General features: G+C 42.7%; 1 protein-coding gene across 2 annotated transcripts in view; it reads right to left on the reverse strand.

Moving 5' to 3' along the window:
• The window catches only part of csmd3b (CUB and Sushi multiple domains 3b), a 927,060-nt gene that overhangs the window by 702,960 nt on the left and 203,329 nt on the right, over positions 1-20,771 (reverse strand). For both annotated transcript variants that reach the window (XM_069920534.1, XM_069920535.1), the window contains exon 5: positions 9,406-9,530. In XM_069920534.1, coding sequence (XP_069776635.1) covers positions 9,406-9,530 — 125 coding nt within the window. The remainder of the gene's footprint in view (positions 1-9,405; positions 9,531-20,771) is intronic.

Here is a 20,771-nt window from a genome sequence, read left to right on the forward strand (position 1 = left end):
GTGGTGAGCACACTGTGATCTAGTGGCATTAAATAAGAAAATCTGCTGATTCCAGGGTCAAACGCAATCCACAAAGGTGCTTGAGAAATTCAGTATGTCACGCAGCATCCACAGAAAGTGAAAGTTTATTAATGTTTCACTCCGAGCCCTTCATCAGGTATGTTGTGGTATTTTGTTTGAAAAGTTTTAATTCTGTTTGAAATGCACATTTTAATAAAAGCTAATAAAATGGATCCACTGCAATTTAACTCAAAGGTTCATGTTATCCTGATCTCACCATTTCACATCAGTTTCTCATTAATTATTTGAGTATTCAAAATCCCATCAGCATCCAGCAGGACAGACAAGAAAACAAGCCAGTAAGTGTCCCTGGAGAACATCCTTCTACATCCATGTTTCTGATTAAATATAGGAGCTGTTTTTTCTTTCTTTGGCTTGGCTTCGCGGACGAAGATTTATGGAGGGGGTAAATGTCCACGTCAGCTGCAGGCTCGTTTGTGGCTGACAAGTCCGATGCTGTAGTGGAAATATAAACATGTTCCATCCATTTTGAGAAATCTCCCTCATGTGAAAAGCTGTGAATATTGATAGTGTAGGGAATTGAAATGTAACTAATCGATTGATAAAGATCAATTGTTTAGGAGTATTTCATGGCTAAATAACAAAACATGAACATTTCAACAGGTCAAGTGGCAATATGCCACACATAAATGTAGAAAAGTGCATCACTTGAATTGTTTCATGATTTTCAGTCATTTGAATTTAAAGTTTGCATTGGACAAAGATAAATGAAGTGGAAACATGACCATTTGGAATTTAGATGGGCAGACATCAAACCTTTTTAAAAACTGCTTCTATCTCTTTACCTTCCCCAGCATTAATTTTTCCTACTTTTCTTCTCCATTCCTTTCCTAATGGTTTCTCCCACGAGCTGTCTCATTACTTCTCACACATTTTCCATTCCCCTATCGCAACGGGGGCCATCCCTCAATATCTTCCCCTTGTTATAAATGTAATATGACCCTCTTATCTTGGTCTTTATGAAGGGTTCAGACCTGAAATGTTGGTTGACAATTTCTACCCATGGATGGAGCCTGACCTGCTGAGTTTCTCCACCAATTCTTCGTCTGATCAAGATTCCAGCAACTGCAGCTTTTGTGTTGTGTTTCCCTGTTAGAAAAGTTCCTGAAGAAACAATGGCCCTCACTGAGTCTGATCTCTATTTTCTATCAAAGAGCAACTTCTCCAGTGTTGTCTGTGACTGTGTGGTCAAATCTTTAATTTGAGTAAAATTATCCACCACATTCCAATTCTAAGAAGGATGATTAAAGCACATTGATTACCCATTTATCTCCAGGCAGCAACATCACAAATCTGCAGATTGCTTTGAATCTCTTCCAAACAGTAGCCCTGATGTTCATGAAAGAAACAATTGCTGGAGGATTTATATTATCTATATTTACCAGGATGTTGCCTGGATTGGAACAAGTCTTATGAGGCAAGGTTAGCAGAGCTGGGACTTTTCTCTTTGGAGCGTAGAAGGATGAGAGGAGACTTGATAGAGGTCTACAAGATTTTGAGAGGCATAGACAGGATGGACAGCCAGCGCCTGTTTCGCAGAGCAGGATCAGCAAACATCAGAGTATATATGTACAAAGTTAAGAGAGGGAAGTTTAGGGGGAGCATCAGGGATGAATTTTTTTTAAATAAAAATGAGTTGTGGGTGCCCTTGCGGGGATGGTGGTGGAGACTGAAACAGTGGGGGTATTTAAGAGATTCTGAAACAGGCACATGGATGAAAGAAAGAGGGCTTAGTACTATTTTGGAGGGAATATATGGATCAGAACAACATCGAGAGCCAAAGGGCCTGTACTGTGCTGTATTGTTCTGTGTTTTAGATTAGTCTTGATAACGAGTTCACATCTGAATCATTGAAAGGCCATTTCTACCCATTCATGCTGTCTAACCCATTGTGCTCCTCTAGCAATTCTTTGCTTGCTCAAGATTCAGCTTCTGCAGCTTTCGTCATTTTCTATCTTAAAGGAGCATCTCAAAGGGATAATTGTATGTTCTTAATATATAATTCAATCTGTAAAAAAATAAAAACTTCCAAGATGGCTATTTACCTTAAAGATGTAATTCCTATAGCTTTGTTCACTTGAAAAGTCTATTCAAGTAAACTTAGGAGTAAATACAAGCATTCTTCACATTCCATTTCAAATCATTTAGCAATATTGTGCAAGTTTAAAAAAACTGAACTTCGTCTATGAACAATGTGCTAAATCAATGTGATTATAAGCATCTTGGGGCATCTTACAAATCATGAAATTGGTGAAACTGACCTGCAACAAATCATTTGGATTAATGAGGATAAAGGGTTTTGACTCAAAACATTGACTGACCATTTTTACCCATGGATGGTGGCTGGCCTGCTGATTGCATCCAACAATTCTTTGTTTGCTCAGGATGCCATCATTTGCAGCATTTATACTTCCCTGATTAAGAATGGCAGCTGCTTGCCATAATCACACCTGTATTTTTTATGGCTGCTCAGATGCATGGCAGCCACAGAAAGCAGAAACAAATGCCCACATGAATCCACAGTGACCACTTGTTATGTGGCAGTCAGTTGGAAGACAATCTGTAATTACAACAATCAGACTTGTCTTTCTTCTACATGGTAACAATCATGGCAATAGGATCACAGAGTTATAAAAGTGCAGAAACAGTCCCTTCTGCCTAACTTGTCCATATCAGCTAGTCCCTATACCTATTCATACACCTGTTTTAATGTAATTTAAGTCTTGCTATTGAACCCACATCCTCAATATTCTCCAGGGCTCTCCCATTTGCTGTGAAATTCCTCCCTGCTTTGAGTTATCAAAGTATAACATAATTTCTGTGGCCAAGCTGTTGAGTCTTTGTGTTCTCTTCACCCACCAACTGTTCTTTAGGTTGTGAGTTTATTGTTGGACCTTTGCAATCAGGTGCCTGCAGTACTTTTTTTTTCCTTTTATGGAAAGTAAAGCTTCAAATTCAGGAATGCCTTGAGCTGGTGAATGAATAATTCCTCGACCTCATTGTTATTCTCTTCATATCAGTTTTGCTATTTTTTCATTGAGAAGCCGATATTTTCTTCACAGGTACATATTATGGCAGACCTCAAAAGGATGAGCGTACACATTTTCTATCGGGCACTTTCTTAGAACAGCTGCCTTTGTGGGATTCAAGAGAGCTTCAACATTGATTCCCTTGCAGCAATTTTTCTGCTGCTGCTGTGTTGAGTCAGGTTGATGGAGGTAACTGAATGAATTAATTGGTGGTTAGTAAAGCAGTTAAGGAATGGATGAGTGAATGATATGATCATCTCACAATTCTTCCCCTCAAACAACATGTAATGCAATAGGAGGGACGGGAGGGGAGGACATTTGCTTGCACTTTCAACAAAACTCACCCACTTGTAACCCCAAAGCTTCGTATCTGCCAGACCAACACACGAGAAATCAAGGTGTAGAAAACTAAACAAGAATCTGATGGAGATGGGTGATTCACTCTGTAGTGTGACTCTTTTATCTGCTAAATTAGTTGTCTCCTTAAAGGAGCCCATCTTCAAATGTCAGAGATCCAGTTTGTTGCCATTGATTTATTCTGTTTCCTCCATCCTGGCAGATAGTGAATTCAAGATGTATTCATTTTGAGAAAATAAATTTCCATCACAGATCTGTATACTTTTGATCTTAAAGCACTACGAATGTAAATGTCCATTCCCTATTTCTTCTATTTAATTTCCATCAAGATCTTGTAAACCTCTTGCAAATCTCTGCTTCATCTTTGCTCCTGGAACCTCCTTTCTTTACCCGTCTTTTCATTCTGATAAATTATTCCCACACCTTCCTTGAGATCTTTACATCCTTCCTGGTGACAGGAATAGGATACAGTCTTATAACTGTGGCCAAACCAAAGTTTTAACCAAATATCTGTGCTCTTGATAGGTTCATTGGGTAATCGGGACAATGAAGCACCAGGCAATAATTGCAGGAGCAGAATTGTGTTCCATCTCAGTTTTTAACCTCATGATGTAGCAGACTGGTCAATCCACCATTACCATGAACCCTGGACTTTGTACTGGGCAACCGCCACACAGAAATGCTAACAAAAATCTGCTGCAAACAATGGAACGGTCTGAGCAATGTCACAAAACAACACAATGAAGTTTTGCAGTACAATCACATCTAGACCTGAATAATTTTGGATAATTAAGTACACAGCTGGAGTATAATTAAAAACAGAGAACTCCATGGACATTACCAGCCTCTTCAGCATCCAGGCCAAACACATGGATAGAGATGATGGAGTTGATGCGTTTGCCACCATCCTGTTTCAGATGAGGTGAGTGGGTTAACCTCTTCCTTAAATGTCCATGAAAGCCAATCAACTAACCTCATGTATGTTTATCAATGGTAGCATCTTCGACTATGGGACCGAAAGATGGATGAAGTTAAAGGCAAAACTTGACCAGACACCAGCTGATGCCTGCTACTGTTTTCCTTCGACAAAGAGTAACTTTAGAGGCCAAGAAATTTTGAATATCCATACACAAGTCAGTTGTAGCCAAGACAGCTGCAATGTGCAGCAAAGATGCCATGTCACCAATTGCTGAGGTCACACCCAAATTCTGTCACATTGAATTCAGCTATGAAATTCAATGCACAGGCATCTGGAGAAGGCTGACAATGTTGTTTAATTATTTTTTTAAATTAATTTAGAGATTCAGAATGGATACAGGTCCTTCCGGCCGATGAGCTCGCATGGCCTAAATACACCGCATACATATTTGTTGAACAACAAATCAAGGACACTGAAATATCGCCCTGGAAGTTCATACACTGTGAGTTAGCAAGCTCAGTTTGATACTATCTAGACTCTGGAATATTAATATTTAAAAGGGCCCTTGGGCCAGCACAACCATTCATGTGTGTTCTCATCACCAGAATTATTGAGAAAACATTACAAAAGAATGATCGGAGCTCAAAGAATCAGGAATCTTCTTTCATATTTCAGGTTGGAAACATCTCTGATCACATTCCACCAGCATGCTTGCTCTTGGCAATCGAGCAATCATCCCAAACTACTTCCACTCACTTTCAGACCATCTTCTTTCTTTATTTAAAAAAATATTTTATTGATGTTTACGTAATGAGAAATTGAACAGTAGTTATATATTGTATTTCAAAACCTAAAATAATTTTTTTTAAAAACTTGTAAATCAAAACCCCTACCCCTAAGAGCAAGGTTAAAAGCAAGTGACAACAACCTGGAGATGGACAGCATGGCTCAATGCTTGAGAACAACTCTAAATCTTTAGTTTATGATAATAGTCTATAAATGGGCCCCACATCTTTTGGGAATTAATATTTGAATCTTTAATGGCATATCTACTTTTTTTCTAAACTTAAACAAGACATAATATAATTTAACCATTGTGTGTATGTCTTTCCATTTAATCAAAATTGCACGTCTGGCTGTCAATGAAGTAAAAGATAAAATTCAGTTTTGAGTTGGAGTCAGTAAAACATCATCTTGAAATGATCCAGAGCATTTAAAGGGTAAGGTTCAAATTGGAACTTAAGAATCACTGATCATGTTTGAAAGATATCTTTCCAATTTGTTTCTAAACTAGGGCATGTCCAGAAGATGTGAACCAAAGAAGTATCAGCAATTAAACATTTGTCACATAGAGGATTTATGTCTGAATAAAAACAAGACAATTTAACATTAGGCGCATGTACTCTATGGACAACTTTAAATTGCCACAGTGCCATACACAAAGGGAGGTCGTATTAATCAAATTACAAATAGAGTCCCAAATCTCATCTGAGAATGAAAGATTCAAATCATATTCCCAATCGTTCTTGGTTTTAAGTTACGAGGCTATCCTCAAATCAAGCAAATTGTTATAAATAAGATATTAAACCTTTCTGAGAAAATTGTAAATCAAAATGTGTATCAAGGATGTCTGCCTCACACCATATGTGTATTTGTATATTAGACACAGCTCATAATAATAAGTTGGGTGGTGTTTTGAGGTTATCTCTGAACACTTGTAGGTGGAATTTAAGTTTTGTTTTGATTTTCTTTATAGATATTAACATATCTTTCTATATCTATATATATTTCTATTTGATCTTTTTATATTGGAAATGTCGGCAGGGTTGAGTCCAGTGGTAGAAGAAAAGTAAATTTGGATCTCTGAGAGAGGGACTGGGGATAGATGGGACAAAGGACAACAGATTCATTATTGCAATAATCTGTGTGAATGTTAAATGTGGTAAAGTCTGTTAGTATTAGCCTTAATAGTTTAAATAACCCTGTGAAAACCAAAGGACTGGGTGGGCCAGGTTCTAGAATCATCATTTAATTCTAATGCAAAGGAGTGGTGATCTTAATAAAAAAGGATCTTCCAGTTGGAATACATGATGTTGTAACTGATCCGGAAGGTAGGTATGTGAAGGTTCTTTGTAAGATATATTCTGAATCTTGGACCCTGTTAAATTTATACATCCCAAATGTAGATTATGAAAGGTTTATAAAAGAAACCTTTTTTTCTCAATTGGCAGATGCACATCAAAATATAATAGTGGCAGGGGATTTAAATTCTTGTCTGGATCCCATTTTGGAAAAATCAACAAGAGCAGTAGCCAGGACAATGATGGCTAGAGCCACCTTAGTTTCAATGAGAGAGCTGAATTTAATGGGTGTCTGGAGGAAATTACAGCCAAGACAAAGACACTACTCTTTTCACTCTAATAGACATGTACTCCAGGATAGATTTATTTTTACTAACAAGGCATTCACAGAACAGAATTGTGGAAATTGAGTATCAGATGAAAGTCCTGTCAGAGCATTTAACTCTATTATTATCATTTATTATGTCTGAAAGCAGGACATGGTATATAGATGGCATTTCTATCCATTATTGTTCAGAAGATCTGAATTTTGTGACTTTATTAGAATACATATTGCAATCTTCTGTTAGACTAACTATTGCCAATAAATTTACTACATGGGACATGTTTCTATATATCATCAGGGAAGGATCTGCAGTTGAGTTCAGAACAGAAGCAAAGAGTTCTTATTAATAAAAGGCTTGAGTATAATATATTACAAACTTAAAAGATAGAGAAAGCAATAATGAGAACAAAAGTGCTATGAGCTTGGGGAAAAAGCTCATAAGGTCTTATCTTGACAATTGAAATAGAAGCTAATAGAACTTCTTATAAGCCACAGGAAACTATTGAGACTTTCAAATCATTCTATTCCAAATTAAACAAATTAGAATCTCAAAAAGTTAGGAATAAATTAAATGATTATTTGTCACAATTGGTTTGCCCAAATTTAAGTTTTGTTGAGCAGATGGAACTCAATGCATCTTTTACTCAACTGGAAATACGAGAGGCATTGCATGTTTATTGATCTCCTGGTGAGGATGGTTTTCCAATGGAATTTTATAAAGATTTGTTTATTCCTCTTTTTATGGAGGTGCTAAATCAAGCGGTTGGATCACATAACTTGCTATTTTTTTCTCAATAGCAATAATAATGGTAATTCCCCAAAAAAGATCGAGATCCATTGAAACCATCATTTTAGGCTTATTTTCTTGCTGAATAACAGACTATAAAGTACCAGTCAAATCTTTGGCAAACAGATTGGCAAATATTTTGGAAAAATTGATAAATAAAGTCCCAACAGGATCTGTTAAGAAAAGGCAATCAGAGGACAATGTAACCAGATCGCTTAGTATAATTCATTTTGCCCAAAAGAGGTGCTTTAAGTATAGCAGTTGTCTTGGATGCAGAAAAGGTATTTGATTGATTGAAGTGGGACTTTTTATTTAAAGTATTGGAGAAATTTAGATAAAGTCAAAACTTTATCAACTGGATTTGAGGTCTAAACAATAAACCCAAGGCCAGAGTTGTAATGAATGACCAAGTATCTTCAACATTCCTACTATCCAAGTGTAGGAGACAAGGATGTCCATTATCTCCGGCTCTTTTTTATTGGCTATGGAACCTTTGGTAGAAATTATTCAACAGGATCCAGACATTAAGAATGGGATTAAGTACTTGGGGATCAAAATGGATAATGACTTGAAAAAAATTGTATAAAATTACTTCCTCTCTTTGCTTAAAATTGAGGTTGATTTAAATAAATTGATAACTTTCGATTAAAATGAATATATTCCCATCTATACAGTACCTCTTTCAATCTCTTCCAATAGAAGCTATTTAGTCTTAATGAGATTACAGGAAAGTTTGTTGTCCTGGAATCAAGCACTCATCCCTCCATTTCCCTTCTATAGTCTGAATCATCTATGTTTGAGTTAGAGCCTACCATAGTAGTGCCATCTGCCAATTTAGGGTGGAGTTGAAGCAGTGTTTGACTACACTGTCATAGGTACACAGGGAGCATGGTTGGGGGGCTGAGCATGCAGCCTTGCAGGGCAAACAGTGGTCAGGGTGATTGTGTACTGCGGGAAGAAAAGTCATGGATTCAGCGGCTGAGGTCAAGGTTGATAGAACAATCTTCTTAACCCTAGTGAAACTCTTTTGGACTGCCTCCCGTGTTTATAAATTATTGACAAGGCAGGAAACCAAAACTTGCCAAGTGCTCTGGGGACAGCCTCACTAACACCATGCACAATCATGACAGAACGTTTGCATTTCTACATTTCAACCCTTTCGATAAGATGACAAGGTACAATTCGCTCTCTCAACTAACTTGGTACTTATTTGCTAATTTTGTGTCATTAATTCACAAGAAAGCTGAGATCCCTCTTGACTTCATTAATTTCTACACTTTTTTTCCCCCACTGAGATGAGAGATGACTTTTCTGTAACCGAAGTACATGACCACACTATTCCCCATATTGAACTTCATTTGCCAAGTTTTACTTCATCTGGGCCTACATCCTTTTGCAGATCCACAATATCCTCATCTCAATTTGACTTATGCCTCTTTTTATTCAACTGACAAACTTGGATGCCTTGCATTCGGCCCTTCCTCCCCTAGATGACAACCTGGTTAACCTTTCTGAAATGTCACAAATACATTGTGACCTTCATCATGTGAAAAATGGGATGTGAAATTCATGTGTTGTATTATCAATTGAATTCACTGGGGAAGAAGAAAATGATTACATTAGGTGAAAGAAAACCACTTCAGTTGACACTGCTTTAATAAAAGCAGAAGGTGTCGAAAGACGTTGAGTGTTGTGATCAAGTGATGCAGCTCAACAGAGTTATGCCTGTACTAATGCAAATAACTCTACTCTCATAACATGCAAATGCCCCCCCCCCCCCTCTGTGGAAACATTTTATATGCAGTGAAACTTATCAACATTCATACCTTTACATACAGGTCTGTGGTCACTCCAGGCTGCAAAGACTTCAGCAATTGTCTGGCATACTATCGTTTTGGATCCTTGCAGAACAAAATCTTCATCGCATGTGAACTGCACCAAAGCTCCAAGGCTTGAGAGAGATAAGATTTTAAAAAAAACAATTAACTCTCGTTCTGATTTGCAATAACTGAAAATTTAAAATAACACAAAATAATCTTCTGATTTTATAGCAGAAAACTATGCTTAAAATCAAGTTTAAGAGATACGAATTAGAATTTATTCTGAGGAACATGCATTTTATTTTGTGATACCATTTTAGGTGCAAATATTGCCATGAAATACATTTAATAATAAATTAGTGCAAAGGAAGTGAAAGTGAGGATTTATTTTCTTTTGTCCATTCAGATTTCTGATGGCAGAGGGGAAGAAGCTGTTTTTGAGCCTCTAGGTATTTGTCTCCAGGCTCCTGTACCTCCTCCTTGATGGCTGTCAAGTTTGTTGTCATCTGATTGCACAGGCATAACCTAAAGCAGCAGCATTCTCCAGAGTTTGGCGCAAAACACACAGACACAATACAACTACAGTCAAACAATACGCACGCAGGACAAGTATTAATGTATACAAATAAATATTGCTTCATGAATTATGAAAGTCTCGGATGGTTTGTGCAAATAGTTTCTTTGGTCGCTCACCATTCTCATTGTCCCTGGGAAGAAGCTGTTCCTCAGCCTGGGGCTGGGTGCTGGCTCTGATACTCCTGTATCTCTTTCCTGATGGGAGCAGCTGGAAGATGCTGTGTGCAGAGTGGAAGGGGTCCTCAATGATTTTGCTGTAGTTGTAGCAGTATGAAGAGGGCTTGGCCTGGGTGATGAGAGTCCTTGAGGTTGGAAGGCTACTTTCTTCAGGCTTATAGAGGTCTTAGATGGAGTGAAGGCTGATGCCCACGATGGCACTGGCCATGTTCACATCTTTTTGTAGTCTGTTCCTGTCCTGTGCATTGCTATGTCCGTACCAGGCAGTGATGCAACCAGCCATAATGTATACCTGTAGAAATTCAGGAGTCTTTGGTGACATACTAAATATCCTCACAGAGTATAGCTGCTTATGACTATTCTTCATGATCGCATGGAGGCCCGAGGACAGATCTTCAAAGATGTTGACAACCAGGAATTAGAAGTTCTTAACCTTTCCATTCCCTTGATGAGGACTGGTTTATGTTCTTCTGATTTCCCATTCTCAAGTTCAGAATGAGTTCCTTGATTTTTCGAATGTTGTAAGCAAGCTTCTTGTTGCGACACCAATCAACCAGATGATTTATCTCCCTCCTGTACACTTCCTCATTGCTGTCTATCATTCTGTGGATGACAATGGTGCCTTCGACAAATTTGAATTGTGTCTAGCCACACAGTCCATGGGTGTTTAATGAGTAGAGGAGTGAGTAACCACATATTCTTGAGCTGCACTTGTGTTGATTATCAGTGTGGTTTCCAATTCAAATTTGTTGTGACCTTCCGATGAGCAAGTCAAAGATTTAGTTGTAGAGAAAGGTGCAGATGCTCAGCTTGTTGACCAGTACTGAGGGTATGATGGTATTGAAAGCTGAGCTCTGGTTGATGAAGAGTGGTCTGATGTGCATGTTGCCGTTATCGAGGTGATCCGCAGCTGAATGGAGAGCCAGTAATATTGCATCTGCTGTGGAGCGATTGTGATGAAAGATGAATTGCAATGGGCCCTGATCTTTACTCAGGTACTAGTTAATACTGGCCATGACCAACCTCTCAAAGCATTTCATCACAGTAGATGCGAGAGCTACTGGGAGTTAGTCATTTGGGCAGCTCATTCTGGTTTTTGTACATAATGTATTTAGAATAATAGCAATGGGTGCATATCTCAGTCTCACAACAGAATCAGGGTTCAAATGAATTAAATGAATGCAATTAGCACAGCACATCAGGTGTGCCAACTGAGAAGATAAGACACAGGCAGAATGCATGTTGGAACAATAATGTAAAATCTGAAAACAAATAACCATTTTCAACACATATGTATGTAAATTACATGAGTAATTCTTGAAATAGCAGTCACCTTTTCTGTTGACCAGCCAATCCAACTTTTGAACCTATGTGCACTTGAATTTGGAGGTGTAATTGCAAGTGTTGTGCAATAAAAATAAGCTCGCACTTGTAAGATTTTAATTCAAGTATTACAGCAGATTGGGAGGACTCTGCAGAAACTCAGGCAGCATTAATGTCTTTAGGCAAAAAGTACATTTTTGACACTTGCTCAGACAAACAGGAGGAAGGGTAATGCTCAATAAGTTCAATAATTTGAACAGAAAGAAGTTATCTTAAAAATTGAGAGGATTTGTTGGTTCTGTTAAGTAAAAACTGATTCCAGTGTCAGGAGGATCGATAATTATTTCACTTTTTACTGATGTATCCAAATCAACATCTCCCCTTTTAGAAATCCATACTCGCTCAGATTTTTCACTAGGTGGCAAGAGGCCTCCAGTTGAGTGACACTCCTGGAAGGAACAGTGCTGTGAATACTCAAGTCAGTGGGCTATTGAAAGGCGACAATCAGTCGGAATCTGAGGGGGAAATGATTTCATCAAGGAAAAAAAACGATAAGCCAACTTTGCAAGGATTTCATAGGTGTATATTTAACTATGCTGCATTCCCATTACTTTCTTGCACTGCATTATATCTCTTTGTTTCCACACATTTTATTTTATTTGGAAAGGATTAAGTGATTTTGATATAATCTGATGTCTAAATATTTCTGAAACCTTCCACTCATTATTGTGCAATGTTTTGTGATTGGAGTTCATTATTCAGTCGTCAATATTTCAGAATTTACAGAATTGAGCTCCTTACAACAGTAATTAAATTGTTATCAAACCGAAGGGTGAGTTTTATGAATGGATGATTTGGGACAGATGCATTGTAACTGCATCAATGATCTCCACCAAAGCTTGAGACTGTGTTTGACTCTTTAGAAAAAGCCTGGTGATCAGTTCCACATTAGGATAGAAACTTCTGAATTCCTCAGAGAAATGTCTGATCAACAAATGGGCAAAATTATTATTTTTTTATGAAACAGCACATTTATTTCACGCTGACCACACCAAGCAGGAAACCATAAAATCACTCTATTTGTATGAGGGATGCAGATAAACTTCTGAATGGCACAAAAGGGGATGGAGCCTTCTCCTCTCACAAGATACAATTCAACGGGTTGCCTCTTCAATATTTGAGTTTTCCACTTGAAGAAAAATGGGGAGAGCCAAAACTATCAAATATGCAAGAGAATGATATGAGCATCACTTTGTATAAATGTTTTCTCTCAACAGGCTTTGATTTCACTTTGCCTGGATTTCTATTCCACAGTTACATTCATTTTCATCCACAAACATCAAATTGAATCAAGTGTCCTCCTGTATTTTACTTGAGCGACTACATATCATATCTGGACTGATGGACTATTTGTGGATGATTTCACAGCTCAATCCACCACATCTTAATGATACCAATTCCTGTTTATTCCAGCTAAGAATCGACTGAAAAAAATGAACCAATAGTTCATGTGCATGGAAACTAATTGACACATTTTGTTGGCATCAAAACTGAAATAACCTAACACAACACTGAATGATATTCAACCCTGGCATTTCCCAATAATTATAATGTTCAGAATAATGTTTGCATAACAGGGCCTCGTAGACTGGAAGGGTATGTCACCTCTAGGTCCAAATTCACTTTCTTTCCAACAACTATTGTTTCTTCAACCTTCCCTTGGTACACAACTTGGACTGCTCCAATAGCAAAACAGAAAAATTGCAAGTCACTTTGTTTTGCACTAGGATATTGTATTAATGTATTTATTGTCTTTTAAAATTTAATTAGGTATGTTTACTTTTTTCCTTCACAAGTATCTGTTCTGCTACAGCAAGAAATAATTTTGAAGTCAAAACATAATGGGGGTATAGATTCTTTCTTTGGCTTGGCTTCGCGCACGAAGATTTATGGAGGGGGTAAATGTCCACGTCAACTGCAGGCTCGTTTGTGGCTGACAAGTCCGATGCGGGACAGGCAGACACGGTTGCAGGGGAAAATTGGTTGGTTGGGGTTGGGTGTTGGGTTTTTCCTCCTTTGCCTTTTGTCAGTGAGGTGGGCTCTGCGGTCTTCTTCAAAGGAGGTTGTTGCCCGCCAAACTGTGAGGCGCCAAGATGCACGGTTTGAGGCGATATCAGCCCACTGGCGGTGGTCAATGTGGCAGGCACCAAGAGATTTCTTTAGGCAGTCCTTGTACCTCTTCTTTGGTGCACCTCTGTCACGGTGGCCAGTGGAGAGCTCGCCATATAACACGATCTTGGGAAGGCGATGGTCCTCCATTCTGGAGACCTGACCCACCCAGCGCAGCTGGATCTTCAGCAGCATGGACTCGATGCTGTCAACCTCTGCCATCTCGAGTACTTCGACGTTAGGGATGAAAGCGCTCCAATGAATGTTGAGGATGGAGCGGAGACAACGCTGGTGGAAGCGTTTTAGGAGCCGTAGGTGATGCCAGTAGAGGACCCATGATTCGGAGACGAACAGGAGTGTGGGTATGACAATGGCTCTGTATACGCTTATCTTTGTGAGGTTTTTCAGTTGGTTGTTTTTCCAGACTCTTTTGTGTAGTCTTCCAAAGGCGCTATTTGCCTTGGCGAGTCTCTGGTCTATCTCATTGTCGATCCTTGCATCTGATGAAATGGTGCAGCCGAGATAGGTAAACTGGTTGACCATTTTGAGTTTTGTGTGCCCGATGGAGATGTGGGGGGGCTGGTAGTCATGGTGGGGAGCTGGCTGATGGAGGACCTCAGTTTTCTTCAGGCTGACTTCCAGGCCAAACATTTTGGCAGTTTCCGCAAAACAGGACGTCAAGCGCTGAAGAGCTGGCTCTGAATGGGCAACTAAAGCGGCATCGTCTGCAAAGAGTAGTTCACGGACAAGTTTATCTTGTGTCTTGATGTGAGCTTGCAGGCGCCTCAGATTGAAGAGACTGCCATCCGTGCGGTACCGGATGTAAACAGCGTCTTCATTGTTGAGGTCTTTCATGGCTTGTTTCAGCATCATGCTGAAGAAGATTGAAAAGAGGGTTGGTGCCAGAACACAGCCTTGCTTCACGCCATTGTTAATGGAGAAGGGTTCAGAGAGCTCATTGCTGTATCTGACCCGACCTTGTTGGTTTTCGTGCAGTTGGATAATCATGTTGAGGAACTTTGGGGGGCATCCGATGCGTTCTAGTATTTGCCAAAGCCCTTTCCTGCTTACGGTGTCGAAGGCTTTGGTGAGGTCAACAAAGTGATGTAGAGTCCTTTGTTTTGTTCTCTGCACTTTTCTTGGAGCTGTCTGAGGGCAAAGACCATGTCAGTAGTTCCTCTGTTTGCGCGAAAGCCGCACTGTGATTCTGGGAGAATATTCTCGGCGACACTAGGTATTATTCTATTTAGGAGAATCCTAGCGAAGATTTTGCCTGCAATGGAGAGCAGCGTGATTCCCCTGTAGTTTGAGCAGTCTGATTTCTCGCCTTTGTTTTTGTACAGGGTGATGATGGTGGCATCACGAAGGTCCTGAGGCAGTTTTCCTTGATCCCAACAAAGCTTGAAAAACTCATGCAGTTTGGCATGCAGAGTTTTGCCGCCAGCCTTCCAGACCTCTGGGGGGATTCCATCCATTCCAGTAGTCCTGCTCACACAATGGATGGGCAGGGAAGAGGATGGGGTGGGGTTTATCTCTTTACTAGATGACTAGTAAAGGCAGCGGCGGCGGCCCCGATCCGGGCAAGACCAAGGGGGAGATGGCGGCCCCGGCCGCGGTTGAGTGAGGCAGGCGGAGGCCCCGGTCCGGGCAGAGAGTGGGAGGCGGCGGCCCCAGTCCGGGCACAGGGAGAGCAGCAGCGGCCCCAGCCCGGGCTGAGGGTAAGCGGCGGCGGCCCCAATCCGGGCAGGAGCAAGGGGGAGGCGGCGGCCCCGGCCTCGGTCGAGTGAGGCAGGCGGAGGCCCCGATCCGGGCAGGAGCAAGGGGGAGATGGCGGCCTCGGTCGAGTGATGCAGGCGGAGGCCCCGGTCCGGGCAGAGAGTTGGAGGCGGCGGCCCCAGTCCGGGCACAGGGAGAGCAGCGGCGGCACCGGTCCGGGCGAAAGGTAGGCAGCGGCGGCCCCGATCCGGGCAGGAGCAAGGGGGAGACGGCGGCCCCGGCCTCGATCGAGTGAGGCAGGCGGAGGCCCCGATCCGGGCAGGAGCAAGGTGGAGATGGCGGCCTCGGTCAAGTGATGCAGGCGGAGGCCCCGGTCCGGGCAGAGAGTTGGAGGCGGCGGCCCCAGTCCGGGCACAGGGAGAGCAGCGGCGGCACCGGTCCAGGCGAAAGGTAGGCAGCGGCGGCCCCGATCCGGGCAGGAGCAAGGGGGAGACGGCGGCCCCGGCCTCGATCGAGTGAGGCAGGCGGAGAGCTGCGGCGGGCGCAGGGAGAGCTGCGGCGGGCGCAGGGAGAGCTGCGGCGGCCTCGGCCCCGGTCTGGGCAGTATGGTCCAACCTAGGAGGGGATGCAGACCCCACCAGCCCGTGTAAGAAACCTCCATAGGAAAAGGCCACTCCGATATAAAACCTACGACCCAAGGACCTCGCTGCCACGTCCCAGCTTGCTTGGCCACAGCACACGAACCATGGGTGTAAAGGGTGGGGCCAGTACTGCGCGCACTGCACTCCACCTAAAAGCTCCTTGGCGCAAGCCCGAGTACAGGTCCACGTCCTCACCCTCCACGTCCTCCCCCTCCACGTCCTCCCCCTCCACGTCCTCCCCCTCCACGTCCTCCCCCTCCACGTCCTTCCCCTCCACGTCCTCCCCCTCAAAAGATGCTCACAAACTCAAGCTAGCATGCTGGGACATCTGAACCATGCTAGACAAGGCTGACAGCCACCGACCTGAACATCGGTCTGCCCTCATTGCACATGAACTCCTCAGACTTCACATCGACATAGCCGCTCTCAGTGAAGTCCGCCTGGCAGATGTAGGCAGCCTCCAAGAATGCGGCGCGGGCTACACACTCTACTGGTCTGGCAAGCCTTCGGATGAACGACGCCTATCTGGTGTAGGCTTCATGGTCTAGAACTTCATTGCCTCCAAACTCGAAAACCTTCTGACAGGCCACTTGGACCGAATCATGTCCATGCGACTCCCCATCAAAACAAGCGTTGCATCACCCTCATCAGTGTCTATACTCCAACCCTCCAGGCAGAACCAGCAGAAAAGAACAAGTTCTACACTGACCTGCACAACCTCATCCAACGCACCCCTACAGCCGACAAGGTTGTCATCCTTGGCGACTTCAACGCTCGCGTCGGCAAAGACTCAGAAACCTGGCCAGGAATCCTGGGCAAGCACGGCGTCGGCAAGTGCAACGACAATGGGCGCCTCCTGTTGGAGCTCTGCGCAGAACAGCGACTTGTCATTACAAACACCCTTTTTCAGCAGAGGGACAGCCTTAAGACCACCTGGATGCATCCCCGATCCAAACACTGGCACCTCCTGGACTACATCCTGGTGCGAGAAAGTGACAAACGAGATGTGCTCCACACCAGGGTCATGCCCAGCCCGGAATGCCACACTGACCACAGGCTGGTTCGCTGCAAGCTCAACCTTCACTTCAAGCCAAAGCCCAGGAACAGTAAAGCCCCCAGAAAGAGGTTCAATGTTGGAAACCTGCAGTCAGACGAAGCGAGAGGAAACTTCCAGGCAAACCTCAAAGCAAAGCTCGAGGATGCAATCCGCCTCACGGACCCGTCCCCTGAAACCCTCTGGGATCAGTTGAAGACTACCATACTGCAATCCACTGAAAAGGTAATGGGCTTCTCCTCCAGGAAAAACAAGGACTGGTTCGACGAAAACAGCCAGGAAATCCAGGAGCTGCTGGCAAAGAAGCGAGCTACCCACCAGGCTCACCTTACAAAGCCGTCCTGTCCAGAGAAGAAACAAGCCTTCCGTCGCGCATGCAGCCATCTTCAGCGCAAACTCCGGGAGATCCAAAATGAGTGGTGGACTACCCTCGCCAAACGAACCCAGCTCAGCGCGGACATTGGCGACTTCAGGGGTTTCTACGAGGCTTTAAAGGCTGTGTACGGCCCCTCACCCCAAGTCCAAAGCCCGCTGCGCAGCTCAGACGGCAAAGTCCTCCTCAGCGACAAGATCTCCATCCTCAACCGATGGTCAGAACACTTCCAATCTCTTTTCAGTGCAACCGCTCAGTCCAAGATTCCGCCCTGCTCCAGCTCCCTCAACAGCCCCTAAGGCTAGAGCTGGATGAGGTCCTCACCCAGGATGAGACATATAAGGATGAGACGTTTAAGGATTCTTTCTTTGGCTTGGCTTCGCGGACGAAGATTTATGGAGGGGGTAAATGTCCACGTCAACTGCAGGCTCCTTTGTGGCTGACAAGTCCGATGTGGAACAGGCAGACACGGTTGCAGCGGTTGCAGGGGAAAATTGGTTGGTTGGGTGTTGGGTTTTTCCTCCTTTGCCTTTTGCCAGTGAGGTGGGCTCTGCGGTCTTCTTCAAAGGAGGTTGCTGCCCGCCAAATTGGGTGTAAATTGGGCAGCACAAACTCATGGGCCGAAAGGGCCTGTTACTGTATGGTATGTCTAAATTAAAAATTTAATTTTGGTGCATTTTACTTGGCCCAATGTGTTTAAAAATAAACATTATCCATCTCATTAATATTTTTGCAAACATCTGTTTTCCTAGTACTGATACTTGCAATAGCTGACTTGTTATAAACTGCCAACCTAGCAATAACTCTTCCATCCCTATTTGCAATTTCCTATGAGTTAGCCAATCTTCTATCCTTGTGACTATGTAACCAAGGGAGCATTCATCGTCAGAGAGGTAAGGCTTTGGTTCAACAGGCTTTGGTGTTAACCAGTAAGAGACAAAGGATAGTTGGAGTTGAATTTAGAAAGGGACACCCTATTTGAGTAACAAATAGGATTCAGCAGGTAGGCAGAGATAAGGAGAGGTTTTAGATATTATCTTTTGTTCCTCTTGTCATTCACAGTGGGAATGGCAGCCAAAGCTGAGGAATGCTCCTCGTGAGAAATCTGGGCCATCAGGAAAGCCAACAGTATCCCTGATGATGTCATCTGTGAGAAGTGCAGCTTCTGACAAGCTGGGTTAAGTAATTGGAGCTGGAGTTAGATGAACTCTGGATAATTCAGCAGGCAGTAGGGGAGATAGAGAGGAGTTACAGGGACACTAACACAACTAGGAGGCAGGAGGAGGGTAGATGGGTGACAGTCAGGAGAGGCAAAGGGAACAGGCAAGCTGTGCAGGGCACTCCTGTGGCTGTTCCCCTATATACTATTTTGGATACTGTTGTGGGGGATCAACCTACCAGGCACAAGCCATGGTGATCAGGTCTCTGGCATAGAGTCAGGCCCTGTGGCTAAAGGAAGGGAAGGGAAGAGGCGAGCAGTCTTGATAGGGGATTCCATAGTTGGGGGAAATGTCAGAGTTCTGTGGAATAAATCAAGTATCCTGGATGGTATGTGGTCTCCCTGGTGCCAGGGTCCGGGATATCTCAGATCACGTTCACATCATTCTCAGGAGGGAGAGTGAGCAGCCAGATGTTCTGGTTCATATAGGGACTAATGAAATGTGTAGAAAAGGTGAGGAGGTCCTGCAAGGAGAGTTCAGGGAGTTAGGCGCTGAAGTTAAGTTGAAGGGCAGGACCTCCAGGGTTGTGATCTCAGTGCCATGTACTAGTGAGGATAGAAATGGGAGGATTATGCAGATAAACACGTGGCTAAACACATGGTGCAGGAGGGAGGACTTCAGGTTTCTAGATCATTGGACTCTTTTCCAGGGAAGGTTTGTCCTTTTATGATGCGACTGTTTGCATCTGAACAGGAGGGGGACTAATATCCTTGCAGGAAGGTTTGCTCATGCTGTTCCAGTGGGTTTTAAACTAGATTTGCAGGGGGGATGGGAACCAGAGTGCCAGAGCAGATAGAGGAGTGGAGGAAGGAAAAGATCATGTGAAAATTAGATGCAGTGTCAGAAATCAATGGATTGTACATGGTTGAAATTTTCTGAAGTGCATTCATTTTAATGCAAGGAGAATTGTAGGAAAGGCAGATGAGCTTAGAACATTGATTGGCACGTGTAATTATGAGATTGTGGCCATTATTGAAATTTAGTTGCAGGAAGGGCAGGACTGGTAGCTCAATATTCCATGCTTCCATTGCTTTGGAATGAGGTGGATGAAAGGGGCAGGAGTGGCATTGTTTGTCAGGGAAAATATCACGGCAGGACAGAACAGAGCACTCGCCTACTGAGGCAATATGGGTGGAGCTGAGAAATGAGAAAGGTCTGACAAAATTCGTTAGGTTCTATTATCAACTGCTAAATAGTCGACGAGAATTGGAGCAGCAAATTATGGAAAGATAGCAGAAAGCTGCAGGAACACAAGATTATGATAGAAGGTGATTTTTATTTTACACATATTGACTACACATATTGTAAAATGGATTTGTCAAAGGTGTTCAGGAAAGTTTTCTAGATCAATACATAGGAGTACCAACTAGAGAGAATGCAATAATGGATCTTTTAGAGAACAAGACAGGACAGGTGACAGAAATAGGGGTAGGGGAACATCTTTGGTCCAGTGATTATGATGTCATTAGTTTCAAAGACATTTATGGATAGGTCTGGGCCTAGGGTTGAGTTTCTAAAATGGAGAAAGTGTCGCAAGTTGTGTGAAAGCTCATTGAGAAAAACTGAGACAGGAGGCTGTGAGATCACTTAACACGACCGATTTACTTTGAAGTTCATGCTGCAGCCTTTAAGGCCATCCGGAGCCCACCCCTCGCATCCTGGAACTAGCGTCATGCTGACGCAAGTGCGTATGCTCTTCTCCGGTCTGCATCGGAAGAGAAGGACCTATAACACCATCTTTGTTGTGGCAGACCCCCTGACCACACATGAGAAGCGGGGCCAATTCACTGCTGCAATTATGTGTACTGCCACAAAACACCAATTTTGAGGAAAGGAGAAAGGATTTAGAATGAGTGGGCTGGGAGAAGTTGTTTTCAGGCAAGGATGTGGAAGTGGAGGACTTTCAAAGGTGAAATTTTAATTTTCCTGTCAAGATTAGAAGGCATAGGTATCCTTGGTTTTTGAGAGATTTTCAGGATCTGGTTGAGATCTATAGCAGGTATAGGAAACATGAAGCAAATGAGGTACTTGAGGAGTATAAAAACTGCATGAAAAACCATCAAGTAATAAATTAGGATATTTTATTTTGATTTTCAGGAAAAGAAATCAGGAAGGTTAAAATA

Source organism: Narcine bancroftii, chromosome 2 (assembly GCF_036971445.1).
Source record: "Narcine bancroftii isolate sNarBan1 chromosome 2, sNarBan1.hap1, whole genome shotgun sequence".
NCBI classification, from domain to species: Eukaryota; Metazoa; Chordata; class Chondrichthyes; order Torpediniformes; family Narcinidae; genus Narcine; species Narcine bancroftii.